The sequence below is a fragment of the Artemia sp. Qi Xiang Cuo genome, chromosome 13, assembly GCF_049724085.1.
Source record: "Artemia sp. Qi Xiang Cuo chromosome 13, ASM4972408v1, whole genome shotgun sequence".
NCBI lineage: Eukaryota > Metazoa > Arthropoda > Branchiopoda > Anostraca > Artemiidae > Artemia > Artemia sp. Qi Xiang Cuo.
The window spans coordinates 53,261,484-53,282,057 of record NC_142806.1 but is presented as its reverse complement, the minus strand read 5'-3'; the positions used below and the strand labels follow the sequence as shown (position 1 = coordinate 53,282,057).

The window sequence follows — 20,574 nt, the reverse complement described above, 5'->3', positions numbered from 1 at the left end:
ATACATTTCCAATAGTTCTACCATCTGTACTTGTTTCAAAGTTTAAATACTTTTCTTTGTCGGCATTCAATGCTACAATTACCTTGTTATGTAAACACACTATATTAAAATGCTCCATCTTCACTTTTTTTTAAAGATATGACTTATGTGTTTATCGTTCCACTGCGTAAAAAATACTGATTTAATACATGCAATAGATTAGGTAGTGTCAATAACCGGTCATAGAATACCAGTGGGAAAGTCACATCGTGTCTCTGACCAATCACAGAGCGCATTTGTTAGAACTGTAAGCATATTTTGATATTTTAAGCTATGTACAAAAAGAAAAAAATAAATAAAATTGAAAAATTTTGAAGTTTTAAAAAAGTTTGAATTAAACACTTTTAGGATATCGAGTGTCTTTACTGAAAACTACTGCATTACAGAGTCTCTCAAATCCCGTAAAGCTATTTTAAAACGTATAAGAATTATTTCTTTAACAGAAATCCTAAATTTTGTTTTTAATGGGTATCAAGTTAAGAAAAACCACACGGAATCAGGCAACAGAGTCTCTCAAACCCCGTAAATTTATTTTAAAATATAAAAGAACTACTTATTTAAAAAAAAAAGTTAGTTTTTAATAAAAACTGAGTAAATAGAAACCCCAATGAATCAAGCAAAAGAATTTCTAAAACCTATGGAAGCTCTTTTAACATATTAAAGAACAATTTATTTAAAGAAAAAATTGCGTTTTTAATTTGTATGAAGTAAAGAAAACAACACGGACTCAGGCAACAGAGTCTCTCAAACCCCGTAAAGCTCTTTTAAAAGATACAATAACTACTTATTTAAAACAAAAATTTCGTTTTTAATGAGAACTAAGTAAAGAAAAACCACACGGAATCATGTAACAGAGTCTCTCAAACCCCTTAAAGCTATTTTAAAAGATACAATAACTACTTATTTAACAAAAAAATTTCGTTTTTAATGGGCACCAAGTAAAGAAAAACCACACGGACTCAGGCAACAGAATCTCTCAAACCCCTTAAAGCTCTTTTAACATATACAAAAACTACTTATTTAAAACAAAAATTTCTTTTTTAATGAGCACTAATTAAAGAAAAACCACACGGAATCAGGCAACAGAGTCTCTCAAACCCATTAAAGCTCTTTTAAAACATACAAAAATTACTTATTTAAAACAAAAACTTCGTTTTTAATGAACACTAAGTAAAGAAAAACCACACGGAATCAGGCAACTGAGTCTCTCAAACCCCTTAAAGCTCTTTTAAAAGATACAAAAACTACTTATTTAACACAGAATACATGCAAGCACATAACATGGGAATTCCTATACACGCAAGCAAATAACTGAGTTATTTTTACGTCACAATTTTCAACTTAAAACCATTCTAATTATAGCATTCCATTTCTCATACTTTAATTACTCGTTACGCTTTCTTAACCACCGGAAGTTTAACCTACGTAAATTAAGTTATAGACAATACTGGTTTAGAAAAACTGGAATAAAATAATTGATACAGTTTAAATTGCACGCTACCTTTGAATAGGCAATGTGATTATACCCACCTAACCAGATTATACCTACCAAACCAGATTATACCTACCAGAAACCTGTTTGGTACGGGGGCGTCGTAGAAATGGAACCTACTACTCTACTATCGACACTAATGGCATTAAGTTTAAACTTTTAGGGAACGCCTAGGAGGAGTTTCAATTAAATGAAAAACCTATGTGCATGCAGGTATAAAAAGGGCATATAAGCACTATAGGGCATGTAAGGACATAGGCAGCGATGCTTTATCATAGCTAGTAATATCATTGATATTTTAAAGGAGCTAATTTGATATAGAATTAAAAGTTTTAGTGCCCTCTTAAGAGTAAAAAATGATTGGAGGGCAATCAGCCCTCCTCTTTAGCTCACAATTTTCCAGACACTTCCAATCAAAATTTTAAGACAACCATTTTGTTCAGTATAGCTGAATGGTCTAGTAACTATATCGCTCGGGTTATTGGGTAGGTCAACCCCCCACAGTTATGTAATTTGCCCATTATGCTTAAAAACTAAATATTCCTTTAAAATTAAATCAAAACGCACTGTTTGTATTCTGGTTGCCAATAAGACATCTCATCAATATACCAAGAACGACTGAGGCTATTAAGTTCAAATTTTCGGGGCTACTTCTATTACTACGTCTACTCTTAAAATTTTACTAAATCAAAAGAGTGTAAGTGCATCCAGGCTGTGCAAGAGCATAAACATATTTTTTTGGAAATGGTGTTAACTTTTATTTATCAGATCAACTAGAGGATGTATATGACTAAATTAAGCAATTCTATTTGTGTCATGATTTTCAAAAGAGTTTAAGTTGTTAAAAATGCATTCATTTGAATTTTGTTCAGTAGAGTACAAATTATATTCTGGCTTTTAGAAAGCGTAGGGTTTTTGAACCCTACTCATATTAATTTCTGCTCGTTTTGAGTTTGAATTCGTTATTTACTTTAATTTCGGTTTGTTTGGGGTGTCGTTTATTTATTGATACTGATTTGTGGAAGTTGTAAGCTTAGATTATTTGATTCTATTTTTGTTCATTTTTGGTTTAATGAAGTTCTTTATTTTTTTTTTGAAAAACTTATTTTGTGTAGAAAGTTTTTATAATTAATATTTATAAAATGCCCTATCTTTTGAGGAAGAGATATATTTATTTTTTGGAAATTTATTCTCCAATATTCAATTTTAGAATTTTCCCCTTAAATAAAAAATTATGAAAGGAATTTTGTTCTGTGCAGCTTTGTTTTAATATGGAATGAAATCTTAAAATACTTGATTTGAATTCTGGATCCTATAAAAAAAAAAACTCCCCAGGCCATTCAGCGTGTCCTCAAGTGGCGATAGGGGAACACCCTACAGGTATATAGGGTACCTCGATAGGATACACGGACCAAGGGGGAACTTACCCCTGGAGGTCCATAATAGAAACTGGGGTACCCTCGCCCGGGTCCATAAATACAGGTGGAGGAGGAAGAAGGTCCCTCAAATATACACTCAAAAGGGCCCACCGACGTGTCCACACGTCCTATGAGTTGCAAATCTTCTCCCAGCAATGGGTTAAATTGCATGGTGACACAGAACACCATTGTGGGAGGATCTTCTATAGGAAGACAACTGCGGCAGGGCGTAAGATCCAGGTCTATGGAGAACGGCCTCTACAGAGGGCTGCCTCGACCCTTTCTGGGTACCTGTAAGACTGGGGACCTTGCAGTCAACTCTATTCCCACTTGAGGAGTGGCGCCCCTCGAGAAAATTATAGCCTAGTAAACGACACAGCATTCACACAGAATTCTGATTAATGGATAATTTTTCTGGTTTTGGTCTGTTTTGATGGGCGTTTTCGGGCTAAAAAACCTCTTCCTAGCTCTATCTAGTATGGATTGCCTCCCCGTAGTAGCATAATATTTGTAACCATGAATATATAGTAATTCGGAGGCAACAGGTTTCGGACTGTCTGTGCAGGATTTTGACTCTTGTTGATAGAAGAGCATTGCCAAGCGTTGAAAACCATGTTGTGACCAAGATGGGCCCAGGATTGCACAAAGCCTCCATTCATACTGGAGGTCCCAGGGACTTCTTGCTGTCCGGTTCTAAGACGACTCAAGTGATTTGGCGTAGACTTGAGAAGAGATACTGATCCCCGTCCTGCACTGGTATCCCGGATCATAGCTTTTCCTGGGGCCAATATAATTCCAATGATTTAAAGAACATGAAAATTAGAACTTGGAATGTTACGACCTTAAATAATGACAATCGTATCGACATTTTGACTGAAGAATTCAGACGATTCGAACTGTTCTTATTAGGAGTATCAGAAACTCATATCCGAGGGATAAGAAGCATGAAATTAGGTCATATATAATTTGTTTACTCAGGCAGGAAGGATGGGGCACAGAGACGGGGGGTAGGGCTCATGATGAATAAGTAAGCTGATAAGTCTTGTTTAGGCTGGGAAGGTATTAATAATAGAATACTAATTGCTCATTTTATGACTAAAAGGTTCAGGGTATCAGTTATAGTAGCATATGCCCCTGTTGAACCAACTGACGGAGACACTAGTGACTCTGATGAATTTTGCTTACAGTTACAGGAGCAAATAGACAGGGTCCCAGGTAGAAATATGGTGTTGTACTAGGAAATTTTAACGCCCAGGTCGGTAGAAATAGGGCTAAATGGTATCCTAGCCTTGGTAAATTTGGTGTAGGAAACGAAAACAGTAATGGCATCAGAATTTTGCAATTTTGTAGGTATAACAATCTAGTTATAAACAATACGGTGTTTGGTCATAAAATGGCCCATAAGTTGACATGGTATTCACGTGATGGTAAGACAGCAAACCTTATCGATTATGTTATAGTAAACTGAAGACTGGCAGGAACAATACAAAATACTAGGGTACATAGGTGTGCTGTTACTGATGCTAAAAGTAAAGATCACCATCTAGTAGTGTCTAGGGTTAGTTTAAAGCTGAAATTTCGGAAGGGTAATAACCTCACAGAAAGTTATGATGTTGGTAGACTTCAGGATGAGAAATTGAGAGAAACTTTCCAGGAACAATTGAATACTAAACTTGAGAGTTTAAAATTTGACAATGTGGAAGATGGTGGAACAATTTTAGAAAAACAATTTGTGAAGTTGCTGATGGTGTCTTAGGGAAAAAGTCAGGACTGCAGCTAGGAATGTTCGTTTAAAAGTTTATCTTTAATAGAGAGGAGAAGGGGCTTGTACAAGAATTATCTGAGTGATAGATCATATGAAAACAGAAGGAATGTAAAGAAAGTGGAGAAATCATTAAAATATGAACTAAGGAGGTGTGAAGTGGAGGCCATGGGTAAAATTGCCAAGGATCTGGAAGATGCAACTGGAGGGCATAATAGTAAAATATTGTACTGGCATGTTATTTTTCTAAGATTGGTGAATCAATAAGTGAGAATCCATACGATGAAAATAATGAAATTAATGAGACGTTTAGTGATGAAAGGGGAGTTGGATTGGAAATGTCTGCAGATGAAACGAACGTTGAAGAATTAAAACAGATAATAGGATTGGTAAAATCAAGTTCTCCAGGGAATGATGGAATTACTCTGAAAGTGTTCAAGCATGTTAGGGTATATTTGTTACCTTGTATGGTTTATTTGATTAGCCTTTCTTTGAAGAAAGGTAAATTTCCTACTCGACTGAAAGAGGCCAAAGTTATTCCGATTCACAAAATGGGTTCAAAAACTGATCCGTCTAATTGGAGGTGGATTTCAATATTGCCCCTATTTGCTAAGCTGTATGAAAAAGTGATGCATCGACGACTTTATAACCATCTGACTACTTACGGTTTTCTTAGTGATACCCAGTTTGGATTCAGGAAAAACCACTCTGCAATACATGCAGTCCAGCACCTAACAGATTTCATCAATTTTGCTCTCGAAAAAAGTGTACTGGTACTTTCAGTATTCATAAACTTTAGAAAGGCTTTTGACACGGTGGTTCATAAAATGTTATTAAATAGGCTAAGCCGTTTAGGGATCCAAGGGTTTATTTTGAAATGGTTTGAATCTTATCTTAACCAGTGTATTATTCGAGTCTCTATTAAAAATTCTATTTCAAAAACTTGTATCGTTAATTCTGGTGTGTCTCAGGGTTCCATGTTTGGCCCACTTCATTATCTAATCTACGTTGATACCATGTGTTCTTATATATTAGATGCACTGATAACGTCTTTTGCTGATGACTTGGTGTTTACGATTACAGCTGCTTGTCTGAACCAGTTAATTGAGAAGACAAATAAGGCCCTCACTGAATTGATAAGTTTTACAAATTCTAGTTATTTGGTAGTGAATATTTCAAAAACAAATTTCGTGACATTTTGTAGAAATGGAGTTTCATGTGTTTTAGATAATAAAATTATTTTTAACGGTGAATTTTTAAAGCATGTAAATAGTTTTAAATATTTGGACCTTAGTCTTGATTTTAATTTAAGTTGGAAATCACATTGTGATCTTGTGGCAGTTAAGATTTCAAGAGGGTTGGGTGTGATAAGACTGAAAAATCAACTACCGTCAAATGTTTTACTTTTACTTTATCATTCTATTGTTAGCCCTTATTTATCATATGGTTGCATGCTATGGACTAGTAGTTTTATTTCAAGTTTTAGAAAGGTCCAAATTTTACAGAATAAAATAGTTCGTATTTTAGGTAATTATATTCAGTTTGAAAATAGCACGTTGAATTGCTTTAAAAGTTTGAACATTTTAAATATTTATCAGTTACAGGATTACCAGTTAGCAATTTTTATTTATCAATGTTTGAATAAGTGTTCACCGGAGGTATTTTGGGAAATTTTTAAAGCTAACTAATCTTATCACTGTTATGAGACTAGAAATGCGAATGACCTTGCATCGGAGCTCCGGAATACTCAACGTGCTGCGTTTCTGCCTCGTTTTGCGGGACTGGGGGTGTGGAATTCCCTCCCGGATGTTATTAGACATGCTGATAATGTAAGCCAACTCAAGAGTAGATTGAAGCGTTACCTTTTGGGTTATAATCTGAATGATTAGAATTTTGAATTTGATCAGTGTTAGGTATGAAAATTGGTTGGACAGACAATGGTTGCATTTTCCCGAAATTACCCAGCAAAAGCGCAAGGAGTCGGCTATATAGCCTATCTGACGCTTATTGATTTTGTAATTTTTGATATAGTTAGATGTATCTCTTTTTTTTTTTTTTTTTTTTTCTTTTTTTTTTGAGTGTATGTTTTAAGGATGATATGTGATATTTCTCACTTGCGATTTCTAGAGTGTAATCCTTTTAGAGTAGGATATGTTCTTTATGTTGATTCAGTTCAAGTGCTGATTTTTCCCCGTAAAGAGATAGTTTTTATGTGGATGTAGAGCTTTATAATAATGGATTTGCAGCCATCGTAAACAAACCTTCGGGTTTTTGTAGATGGCCGCTGTAAATTTGTTTGTATTTTTTATGTTAAATAAATTAATTTGAAATTAAATTTGAAAAATAATTTGAAATTTTTTTTTGAAATTAATAAATTGAGAGGGAGCAATCAATCCTGACTAGTCCCAGTTAAAGATAGGAACGGGGCCATGACTAAGGAGACGGAAAGAGTTAAAGAGAGATGGGCGGAACATTTTGAGAATGTGCTAAACCGAGATAGTTGCAGGAAAGAATATAGAGGAAAATTAAAAAGCTTGTGATACCTTGGATGTGAAGGAAAATTTGTTTCGTGAGAAAGAATTAGAAACAGAACTAAAAGGATTAAAAAATAATAAGGCTCCAGGTGCTGATAGTGTGGTCAATGAGTTTCTTAAATAAGGTGGCTCTGAGGTTAGAAATAAGTTACTGAATATTATGAATATGGTTTTTGAAAAAGGGGAAGTACGGTACCTAACGATTTTAGGAAAACCTTAACTAAACCACTTTATAAGAAAGGTGATAAAAGTGAATGTGGTAATTATCGAGGCATTAGTCTGGTCTCTGTAGGAAGAAAATTACTTAGTAATATGATACTTTTTAGACTGAGTGACGCCGTAGACAAAGTTTTAAGAGATGAACAGCGCGGTTTTAGAAAAGGTAGAGGATGTTTCGACCAAATTTTCACCTTTAGGTTAATAATTGAGAAGTGCCTGAGTTGTCAAACACCTTTGGTCCTTAGTTTTATAGATTATGAGCAAGCGTTCATTTCTGTTGATAGAAAAGCTTTAGCATATGTCTTACCCTTGTATAGCATACCAGACAAATACATTAAAGTGGTTAGTGCTATGTACGAGAATAACACTGCTGCAGTTAAGGTAGAAAATGAGGTTAGCAATTGGTTTTGAATTAAATCAGTAGTTATGCAGGGTTGTATTCTATCCCCCTTTATATGGGTCATTTCGATGGACTTTGTCTTAAGGAGCACAGGAAAGGCCATGGGAGACCATGGAATCAAATGGGGAGGAAACTCTCCTAGACTTAGATTTTACTGATGATTTAAGCATCCTAAATGAAAGTGTGAGCAAAATAAATAAACTTTGAGGTTTTGCGAGTTCAGGGTGCTAGAATTAATATGAAAATGAATGTTAAGAAGACTAAATCGCTAAGGCTAGCAATAAGTGAAGATGAAAAGATGAAGTTGGGCATCGATAAGATTGATCAGGTGGGCAACTTCACTTATCTTGGTAGTATTATTAGTAAAGACGGTGGGAGCAGTGAAGATTTTAAAAGTAGAATAGCCAAGGTTCGGGGTGTTTTTTACAGCTAAAAAAAGTTTGGAAGAATTGGAAGATAAGCCTGCAGACCCCGATTAGAATATTGGAAGGTGGAATGATTACAGTGGTCAAATATGGCTCTGAAGCATGAGCGCTCCGAAAAGCAGATGAAGAGTTACTAGATGTTTTCCAGAGAAATTGCCTGGATTGCCGGAATTGCCGGATTGTTTTGGGTAACTGGTTGACTGACCGTATTTCAAACAGTAGGCTGAACGAAAAATGTGGTCGAATCCCATATTCTAGGGCTATAATGAAAGAAAGGCTAAGATGGCTAGGGCACGTTCTACAGATGAAGGATGACAGATTGCCGAAAATTGTCCTTTTCGGCCAACCGTCTAGGGCTAAATGGAAAGCAGGTTGTCCTCGGCTGGGATGGGAGGATGTCATAAAGAAAGATTTATAGGAAATGGGAACTTCCTGGGAGGGTTTAAACAGGGAGGCTTGAGTAGATTAGGATGGAGGAATAGCACTCCTACATACCCTAATATCTTCTATCGATCCTGCCAGTCTTTGGTTTAAAATAACATAGTCAATTACTTGCAGATTGATCAAAGGAACAATTCCCAGCTTGTTGACAATTCGGTTAAAGATAAGATTATCTTACATCTTTAAACGGGCAAGAATTTTGTATGTGTATATATTTCCCCTCGAAAACGGTATTACATTTTTGTCTGAAAATGTGCATACTACCATTTGCTGGTGTGAGAGAAAACAGTTTAAATAGGTAAAAAATTTGGTAAAATTCGTTTACCCCTCCAGCAATCTCAATATATTTCTTTAATTCGCCTGCTTACTGAAATTAGAGACTCAGCACCCGGAAAAAACTGTCGATCTGAAGATTGACAGTTAGACAAGGGGGAGTGAAAATCAATCACATCAATAATGCTTTTAATGTTCCGATCTAGGTTAATTTTATATTTTATTTGATGTCCTATTTGTATAAAATTGTCCTACTTGTACAAAATTACTTAATCAATTAGCCGCCATGCAGGTCTTGGCCGCCTGCATCTTAGCAAGATATACAACTGAAAATATGTTATGTTAGAATGGGTTTTCGGTGAAGTATTTTTTTTTCTTTGTATACTTAGGGGCACTGATTCACGAACTGACTAGGCAATAAAAATAATAAAACGAATATTAAACAACTAAGCCTAGAAAAATTACACAAAAGGTTTCTTCTTGTATGAATCAGGGTCTGGGGGGATTGCATTCCCTGGAGACGGGGGAGTACACCAGACACCGTTTTTGTGTCTAAAATTGACTTCACCGAGCGACGCTCGGTCACCTGGTATATTGAGTAAAACTATAAACAATGAAAAAAGCTCAAACTATTACCGAAGAATCTTGGTTTAAACGTTAAGAGAACAGCACCACATGAAATCACCTTAATTAAAATAAATTATAATTAATTAATTAACCAGTCATTAATTAATCTAAGTCACAAGTCACAGCAACTGTTTCATAAGGTGCTGGTGCGCCCCAGAACTTTTAATGGAAGTCTGTAAAAATTTTAAATGCTTAGATTCTACATGAAAATGAACTACTTTTTTCCTTGATTTTTTTTTTACTTAAGTTCCATGCTTTGAGTTCATTCACTATAAAAGCCATATCCTAAAAACAATCTGACCCATACCTTAAGTTCTTTTACTTTTTTCCCTGAGTTTTTTTCACCATTTTCATCAGATTTTGCTTTCTTTGCCGGTGGCTTTGTTGAAAATCGCGATGTCAAACTTTCAATTACATCAGGAGATACTAACTTGTCTTCTTCAAGCTTTGTCCAGAAGGATTTTTCAGATAATTTCTGCGGTGCGATCTAGAAAAATCAATAAAACCCCATTTTAGTAAATGATTTTCCATGGACAATTGATTGATCTAAAAATTTATGCTAGATCTTATTCAATTTGACTGGTCTTCAGCAAGTTATCTGTTCATATTATAAAATATATATATATATATATATATATATATATATATATATATATATATATATATATATATATATATATATATATATATATATATATATATATATATATATATATATATATATATATATAAAGAAAGACGGAGAATAAAAAACTAAACACGAAGAAACACTGAGCACCTAAAACTATACCAAAAATCACTGTAATAGCATCGAAGATCAAGGATGTATATAATATGTAATATATGTATATAATTTATAAACTTATATTATATTACAATAGATTATATATTTTACAATTCATAATATTAAATAATATTTTTATATTATAAAACAAACTTCTTTCGTGACACCTCCTTAAACAACAACCTTATAGAACACATCACAATCCTATAAATTATCTCTGCTCATACAAACATACACCTATAAATAGATAAGAGACAAGGGAACTATAAATATTATTAATAATAAAATTTAGGAACTTGAACTTTTATTATTAACATTATTTTTCCACTTTTTATTCGCTACCGTTTTTCGCTACCGTAAAAGCGATCAACGCTTTTACGTTTTCTGCTTCCACCAAAATTAACTCGACCTACCGAAATTCTGACTCTGAAATTGGCACATTCGGCATTCTTTTGCTTAGAGATCAAGTTATAGAACCTTTCAAACTGAGTCACAACTCACAAGATGTTCTTAGTTTTAGATGAGACTCGTCCATACCTTCTAGTTCTTCCACGTCAGGTGATTATCTCAAATCAGTGGTCATGCATCTCAAGAATTCAAAGACCTTATATATATCAGATGATTCGAGTAGAATTAGTCCTACACGGTAAAGGTGCAGAATTGGGCCTCTTCAGAAGGAGACATGTTAGAGCAAAAAGAGACACATTTTAAGGTTGCTAATTTTATATTTTAAATTTCTTATTTTTTATATTTTTGTATTTACTGTTTTTATATTTTTAATTTTTATGTTTTTATATTTTTTATATTTATTATTTTTATATCTACATTACATTTTTTAGGCTGCTAATTTTATGCTTCTTTCCATGGTCTGTTTTAAATTTTTTTTTAAATTCATCTTCATTCCCCCTCTAATGGTCTCATACAGCCTTAGGCTGTTTAGAAAAAAAGGAACGTAATAATTGATGGAAACTGATTCAAAATCAGATAAAAATGAGAAAAAAAAGGAAATATGAGTCATCGATACTTGCTGTATATTATAATGTAAGAATATAATCATATTTTGTTAGTTTCATTACATAGGGATATATGAGACCAAAGAGGGAGGTTGGGGATAGATAATCGGGAACTTGAACCAAACCATGGAAAAAAGCATAAATTAGCAATCCAAATAGGTGTTTCTTTTTTTTAGCATATCTTCTGAAGGGGCCCAATTGTGGACCTTTACCGCACAATATGTGTTATAGCAATGCCCTGAGTTATAATCAGTAGCATAGTTTCGTCAAAATCCTAGGGAGGGGGGCAAAGTTGAAGCTGATTTTCCTATATCAAGTGAAAATGACAATGAAAACTGAAAAATGGACCGTATAGTACCATAAAGGCAAAGATATGCTAAAGAAAACTAACCTATTTCTGTGAATGCTTGAATTGTGCAAGGTTATCTTAGTTTTGACAATATATTTGAAGAAACTAAATTCAGTTGAGGGGGGGAACTAGGGTCGGGGGGAGGTAGCTGCCTCCCCTACCCCGTAGCAAATTACAACCCGGTTACAATCGTCATACAAAACAGAAACTGAAACTCTAAAGGCAAAACTTCGTTAGCAGTATATCGTCGGTATCAAATTGAAGGTCTCATCTGACATTTTCAAACTTATGAGATAATTGCCAAAATAACTACTAAGCCTATTCTCAAAGAGAGGATCAGTGGTAAATTAGGAAGCTTAAAGTGCCATTGAACCTTTACCCTGTTGCTACTTCTTTTGGGAACAGCTTAGCTAGCGATTTTTGGGAATTATCACAGAAACCAAGTTGGAATCTAAGGAGATTGAAAGATCATTCTGATTTTAAGAGGGCTTTTAAAGAAATTCATTTTAAGAAATATTATCTTTTTACAAAGGTAGAAATGAGGAAAATGGGAAAGAGAGAGAGACGGGTAGGAAAACGGAAAAAATTTTGCACTTGGGAATATATGACCGAGTTTAGGTGAATTTGATGTCATTTGTTACATTTAAATAAGTGCTTATTTCATGTCACCAGAAGTGTTGTATTAGAGGAGTCGTTTAAATCCTCTGTATACCGTTGGAATCTTTGAACTAATTTAGAAGCAAAATTTTTTTTTTCGGATTATAGTAATGTTATTAAAAAAAGCAACAATATATATATATATATATATATATATATATATATATATATATATATATATATATATATATATATATATATATATAAAGGCTACCTTTTTACTTACTTTTGCATTTTTAACAAAACTTGGAGCCTTTGTAATACAGGCGCCCCATTTTCAGTAATCTACACCGCTCATAATTATGTTAAAGGTACACAGACACGTACATAAGAGGAGTTCTGGCCTTCATGCCTGAAATCTAATGATTCATGTAATTAGATGAAACGGTTTTTTTTATTTAACCCCCCTCCCCCTAAAAAATGAAAAAAAGAAGAAAGAAGGATAAGTGTAGAATGACAACTATTCGCTAACTCGCAAATGTTGGTTAAATGAATGAAACCTTCCGGAATTGATCCAAAACCCAAATTAGGACCCAAGATCTTGTCTATGTGATCATAAATATAGCCCATACCTTCCTATAAGGACTGAAAGTCTTGGAAAGCCACATACCAATCTGACTTTTATAATCGAAAAAAGAAGCACGGGCTAGAGTCTCCCTCTCCTAAACTGCATGCCTGTCGAGATGTATATATACAATAGAGACAAATTCGTAAACATGTAAAAAAAACACATCATATGAGAATCATAGAACATACCAAAGAAAAATAATATTTGGTGAATTGGCAATTTGGGGGATTACCTTTTTATTTACCCCCCCCCAGAAATTTTTTTATATATATGTATACATATATATATATATATATATATATATATATATATATATATATATATATATATATATATATATATATATATATATATATATATATATATATATATATATATATATATATATACGTGCCTTTGGGGAGAGGTACAAAGGTAAAAATATTGTGAATAACCAAAATATTGCATGTATTAAAGGCAATCACATTGCTTTTAGCTTGAATCATCCTGGAATATTCCAAGCAATCCTTCGATTTGTCTCTTCAATAATTTTACCTAATTAAAACCCATATCCTTGACGGTCATTATAGCATGCTAATGTATTAGGAAATGGAATTCTTAGATAGACTAAAAGGAAATACGTCAATCATGAACGGGGGCGGTAAAAAAGGGAAATGGAATAGGATAAGCTAGAAAATTTATAGGTCGTATTAAATTAATCTGATATCTAAAGAAGAAGATCAAATTTGCAGAAGGACTCGATATTCTTGCTTAAATTATCATTTTTTAGATAACACTCCATTCCCAATTAAAAACAAACGAACAAAAAAATAGATAGAGGAATTTGGAAGTTTAACATCAATATATGGAGATATTGAAATGTCAATTAAGCCATGTATGTTTTTTCTGGCTGAGCGCCAACTTTTCTAAGGCAGCAACGTCTATATCAAGGGGATAGTGAGCTAAAACTGTTTTGATTTTTCCACACGCATCTAGACAGGAATATATTTTGGAGAAGGTAAGCAGCCGGATTAATAAAAAAAACAATTAAAAAACAAGGAAACATGGGTATAATAAAAAAATAGAGATAACTGGGCGATTCACGGGCAAATCACCCCTTCCCTACTAAGCACGTTTTCATTTTCTATACTTTCGTATCTAAATTTGGAATAACCTACACTAAAGCATATAATATAACTCAAAGAAAGAAATCTAAAAAAAAACTAAATAAAAAAACGTGCTTTCATAACAAACTTCCAAGGAAAATACATATTTTTATTGAGGGCTGAAACCTCTATCACGAGGTTCTCAGACATGACAAATTCAACAGCACGTTTTTCATCAAGAGAGCAGTTATACTGACCAGGTTTCATTTCGTAGAATTATACAAAGAAGATAATTCTAAGATAATTTTAACAATTACTTCTTCTATCATTAACTTATGGCATGTAACTCAAGACCGAATGTATATTACTTATTTTCAATAAACATAAAGCACAAATTCTTTCGGAGACATAAATTATCCTCAAAATATCATTTTTTAAAGATTCGGTTAGAATAGCAGAAATTACATTTTGTTAAATATTCCCTAGAAAGGTACTTAAGTATTTTACGAGAAACACTTGAGAAGCGAAGTTTGGTTAATGCTAATGAAATAAAACAAAATTATGATGAAAATATAATAGTTTAGAAACAAGTTTTGGCTATTTTTTTACATTAGGGGTGGAAGGGGGGGGGGGGAAGGTAAATCATAGCATATACTAAATACGTAGCCTAAACAAACCTAACCAAAACACCAACTAAATAGTTAAATAAAATATTGCTACAATGTATTTTCCAACCGAGCCGAAGCTAATTGTCTGGTATAAAGAAGTTGCTTGACCAGTTTCTTGCCTTATTTTCTCGTCATTCACGATCCAAATTCTCGAGTGCTTCTCGTATAATACAAAAGTACCGACAATTTTTTTTATTAATATATCTTATCTGTCAATCTATCTATTCTATATGTTTTTTTTCTTGTATCACAGTAAGTAATTGGCTATCGTTCTTTGAAATTGTGATCCTCATATGTTCCCCCTAATTTACAGGCCAATGAGCTTTTGGGGGGATTAGCAGTGCATTGATTTTGAATAAATTCTATCTTAAAAATACAATAACAGAATAAGATAAAGAGCAGGAAGTTCACCATTTATAGGGCCCTTAAATCACATTTCATTGTCCAGAAAAGAGAAGTATCCACAGAAGATACGTAACAGTGATAAGTCAAGTGTGGATTATTAGAATAAGCATATTTCACGTAGAGGTTCAATTATTGTTGCTTAAAGATATAGACATAACAAATTAAAAAAAAATGTTAGAAGATCATTAACTAAATATTATTAAAAAGATAAAAAAATTGTTGATTATTAAAGATGAAAAAAAATTTGATTCAAAAAATAAAATGAAACACTATAAAAAAAAGATTTTTTGTAAACCCCATTGGCATAACAAAAACAAAATTAAAGAAATGAAGATTTAGAATGGTGTTCTTTCAAGGCCAACAAAAATACTGCATGAACTAATTTTTTTTTCCTTCAAACTTTCTCTTATAACGCTGTAAAAGGGAGGCGGCTGTCCTCCCGAAATATACGTTTTATTCATCCAGTATTTTTCTTGGCCTTAACGAATCCTATATACTTCATTTTTTTACGTATATTTTTTTTTATTTTACGTATATAATAATATATTTTTATTACAGTTCGTTACCACGAACTGTTTGATTAGAAATTTTTATTTAATGTTTTAACTAAAAGTTTTAGGTTGATTAATTTTTTTCAATTGATAGATTTAAAAAACTAAATCCGGTCTCCATTATTTGTGCATAAGCCTTCTAATGAGTAAAATTCTTATTACTCTTATTGCAGTTAAAATGGAGCTTACAGTGTACAAAATGAACCCCAACTTTTCCGAATGCAGAGGCTCTACTTTACGCCTATAACTGTACATGAAATAATTCACTAGTATCAGTTGTAAATCCTATATTCCATTATAACAAAGGGCAGTTCAAGGGGATTGAATATAAACACAAAATAACAAAAAAAAGTTGTGGAAGCCGTTTATGTTGATACGTGACCAAAATCCAGCAACAGAATGCATAAAAGTCAAAACACATTCGGTATTATTTCTCGTATTTCAGTCATACAAACGCTGAATTTATGATAATATTTCTTTATTGTCTTTCTCCCCATTTGGATTGCAATATATAACTATATTGCATACCTTAATCGAAAGTAAAATGTTCCAGTTTATTCTTGCAACGATAACAAAAAATAGGCTAAATCACTACTTCCATAACAAAAGGAATTGTTTTTTAACTGGCCACATAAAAGTATTCCAACTAAACATCAAACCAAGATAAAAATAAAACCTTTCCCCAGTAACTAATTAGGTATCTTCTATGAAATAAGTAAAAAAAAGCCATTTAGCGAAATAAATTTGAATTTACAGAAAAACAGATTTCAACTGAAATCTTAAAAAACTATAAAAACAACAACAAACACTCAAGCGCTGCAAAAACTTGCAACAAAAATCATGCTATGATTTTGACACTGCAAGCCCGCCTAGCAATAATCATTTGAGCCTTAAAAACATGGGATAATATTTTGATACACTTTATAATAAAAATTTCAATTCGGGGAAAAAAAAATAAGAAACCAAAATGAGGGTGATTTTTAGCCAGTGAAAAAAAGCAACGAAAAGGAAGATATTTTTGCAAAAACCTCCGCCAAAGCCTCCTCAGTGCCCAAAAAGGGGGGAGGGATTATATAAATAAAACAAAAATCAATCTTTTGAAAAAAAAACATACAAAACAGAGAAATGAATTTGTCAATGTGTGAAATGTGTCAATAAACATATTCTATTGTCGAAAACCTTCCTTTTCCAGACACTCATGCTTGAAATGCTGTGCGGAGTGAATAACCTCAGACTAATCGATACAATTACACTGTAACTTCAAAAAAATTCAAATAATTTTCAATGAAAACGTACAACTATTCAGTTACTACTTTTTTTTATCATTGCCTGGCTGAAAAATATCCATCTACTTTTCTTTTACCTTGTATATACGCTAGAAGACCACAAAACTATATCAAACTAGTTAGTCTTATTCAACCAATTTTCCACCGCTACCCCAGCCTGGGGCTGCTGCTTCTTCACTAACGAGTAGCCATGCTACAGTGATTGTTTCAAACCTTCCCCAAACAGTTTGCAACCCCAAAAGTCGAATGGAATTCTTAGACCAATTGTCAGGTCACGGGTCAGTTTCCAGTGTCCGCCCAAGAGGTGACAAGTTGTATGTCAACATCGAGAAATCTGTTATTTCAGATTTCTGCAATTCGATTAGTGCAGCCGCACCGGGTGCTACCACTAAAACTGTGCTTAAGTGTCACCTTGGGATTGCTAGAGGTATCCCTGAGGATTTTGACATTGCTGGACTAAATTCGTACCCTGATGTGACTGAAGCCACTCGTTTCGGCACTTCTCAAACGATCAAGCTAGAGTTTTCGGATACATTCGCAAAAAGCAATGCCATCAAGAACGGCCAGAAAATAGGTTACGAAATATTGCCTGTGTACGATTTCATCAGTGTGCCCCGTTGCTGCTTCAAATGCCGATCCCCAGATCAGATGATAAAGGACTGTACCAGTCCTATTGATAAATGTGCTCGTTGTTCCAGAAATCATACTGCCTCTAAGGAAACGCCTTGCCGAAATAGCCCCAAAATGTGCAAACTGCAAGGGTGATCATACATCCTTTAGTTTGAAATGTCCAGTGCTCAAGTCTCACGTTTCGAGTAGTGCCCAGAAATGACGCAGTCTCTTCCAGCTGTCTCGTATAACATAAATGGTACAAGAAGAAAAGATCATGTTATTGACAGACGAACGTGCATGTAATTATGACATTTATATATTATAGTCGGCTAATACAAACCTGCTAAAAAGAAGTGCTAATCATGTCGCTTTCGTATCGGCGGAACAAACTACTTTTGGACGACCGTCGGGTGGGCTTGCATGTATTTTGAACCGAAATAGTGTCGCTTGCTACTCGCCTGTGCCTCTTCACAGTGATCCTGACATTTGGCTGTGCGGATTAACGTTTTAGTGATCATAAATGTTTACTTGCCATGTGAAAGAAAATCGGTTCAGTCTCTTAACAGATTCGCTAAGACTTGCAGTGTATTACAGAGACTTTTGGAATCCGTCTCAAATCAAGGTTATCGTTTTTTGATCGTGGGGGACCTTAACGCTGACCTGCTGTCATCGAATATTCGCTCGGATTTGATATTTGATTTGCTGCCGCAATTTAAGCTGGTTGAACAAACGTGTATATATTCTTATCTTCATAATTCCGGCAGTCAAAGTAATATTGATCATGTTGTCTGTTCTCCGGGCCTACCCGTTTCTACCGTAACCGTTCATGAAGATCATTGCGATTTAGATCATCTACCAATTTCGTTTGTTTTTCAACTACCGATTTGTACTAATCGTAATGCTTTAAATGCATGGCGAAAATGAGTTTTCCGTCGAAATTGGAATAAGATAAATCTATCGCTTTATATTTCTACGCTAGCTATGCTACTTGCTACGATTCAAGTTCCTTTCCACCTTCTACAGCTTAGCTGTAAGTCCTCAAATGATAATAAACGTTAAATGATTATTATCTAAAATTAGTATGTTGTCCAAAAACAGCTGAGATGTCCGCTGTACCACTGGAGCCAGTCAGGCGAAAAACGCGCAAACCGGAGTGGTCGTGGGATCCTGAATTGAAATCAATTAAAAATAAAGCAAAGTTTTGGTTGCGTATTTGGGTTTCTTGTGGTCGTCCGTCTGAAGGGGTTATTCATCAAATAAAGCAAAAGACAAAATTAGAATATGAGAAATACCTTCGCTCCACTAAATCAAAAATTTCGAATTTCCCATTAAGTAAATCTGATTGGCAAAAGGTAAATAATTCTGAAAAACTTAATAATTCTTTTGCTACAAGCCCGATTAGTGCCGGTGCGTGGCATAGCTTTTATAGTAAAATTTTTAGTTCAGTAACTTATCACGTCCATTCGGTTTTTTCGAAACTTCTTATTGCCGCACTTCCCGTATCGCTGAGCCAAACTCAGATTTTGTCTGTCAAGCTCTCTGTGGTTCAGCAGGCACTCGATTGCGATGGCATTTCTGCCAACCATTTAAAAGTTGATTGCCCACTTCTTTTTCGACACCCGCAGTTGCTTTTCCAAATGCGGTTGTGTGTGTCTGCGGTACCGGATAGCTTTTTATGCGGGTATGTAACATCAATTCTTAAAAGAGGGAAACCTCCAAGCGATTGCACGTCGTACTGGCCGATAAATGTGTCATGCAATCTCAGTAAAGTTTTTGAATATATTCCTCTTCCGTCGATATTGAGTACACATTTTGGCGATAATCAGCTTGGATTTTCACCTGGGGTAGGCTGCCAGCAAGCACATCGAGTTCTAATTAATCTTCTTACTGACGCGACTAAAAAGGGATATGAACTCCCATCTTTGCGCCTTGGACCTTTCCAAGGCTTTTGATAGCGTCGTCCACCCACAAACTCTGTTCTCCCTTTTTAGTCACGGCATTAATCTTTCTCTTGTTTCTCTCCTTCGTTGCTGGTATGCTAATTCTTTTCTGCGAATAAAAACTGAAGGGGTTATTTCTGATTCTAAAATTTCGGTTCGGCGTGGTGTCAGACAAGGTGCAGTCCTTTCCCCTTCTATTTTTAAACTCTTGCATTTCTACTGTTTCGTTTTCTATCCCAACCACTTGTATTTTTCAGGCGGTTAATCTTTCTTACATAGCGTATGCTGATGATATACTTCTAATTAGTAGGACTAGAAAATGCCTTTCTGTTTCCGTTTCTACAGTTGCAACAAACCTTAGTAAAATTGGTCTAGTACTGAATTTCTCTAAATGCGAATATCTTTCGTTTAACAGTAATTGTAACTCGCCTTTAGATCGCGCTTCTATTTCTGTCCCATGCGTCTATTCTTTTCGGTGGTTGGGCATTAACACTGCTAAAAATCTTATATCTCTCCGAGACCAAGCCGTCGCGAATTGTAAGAAAAAGATCCAAGTATCTTACTCCAAAATTGTTGCCAATCTGGGGAAATACAGTAGGAAGACCATTGCTAAATTGTACCCTGTTTTTACTGATCATTCATTTTTGTTCCTTTCTGGCGTTTATCCCATTCTTGGGCGAAAAGATACTCGGTCAATACGTTCTTATTATTTTCGGTTTTCGCGTTTTCTTCTGTATTTGCCCCCCGTGGTACTGGAACCGTAACCTTGTCTCCGTTTTTGGGCTTCCGGATATAATTGAAAAGCTAGTTGGGCTTGGTGACAAACTCCCATAGACAGTGAAGGCACTCCCAGCTCATCATGGGTTTGTCCGCCTCCTTCATTAATTTAGTGCTTTTACTGTGTATTTAGTGTTTTAGTGTATTACTATGTATTTAGTCGCTTTGTATACATTTTTTGTTTTTTCTTACTCCGCTTTTGTTACTTTGTTTTGATTGTTTTCGCTTTTATTTTTTATACTCCGTTTT

General features: G+C 34.3%; 1 protein-coding gene across 1 annotated transcript in view; it reads right to left on the bottom strand.

Annotated features, from left to right (window-relative positions):
* LOC148945419 (protein diaphanous-like) overlaps positions 1-20,574 on the bottom strand; it is a 298,677-nt gene that overhangs the window by 184,603 nt on the left and 93,500 nt on the right. The window contains exon 11 of the mRNA XM_089099035.1: positions 9,938-10,117. Coding sequence (XP_088955161.1) covers positions 9,938-10,117 — 180 coding nt within the window. The remainder of the gene's footprint in view (positions 1-9,937; positions 10,118-20,574) is intronic.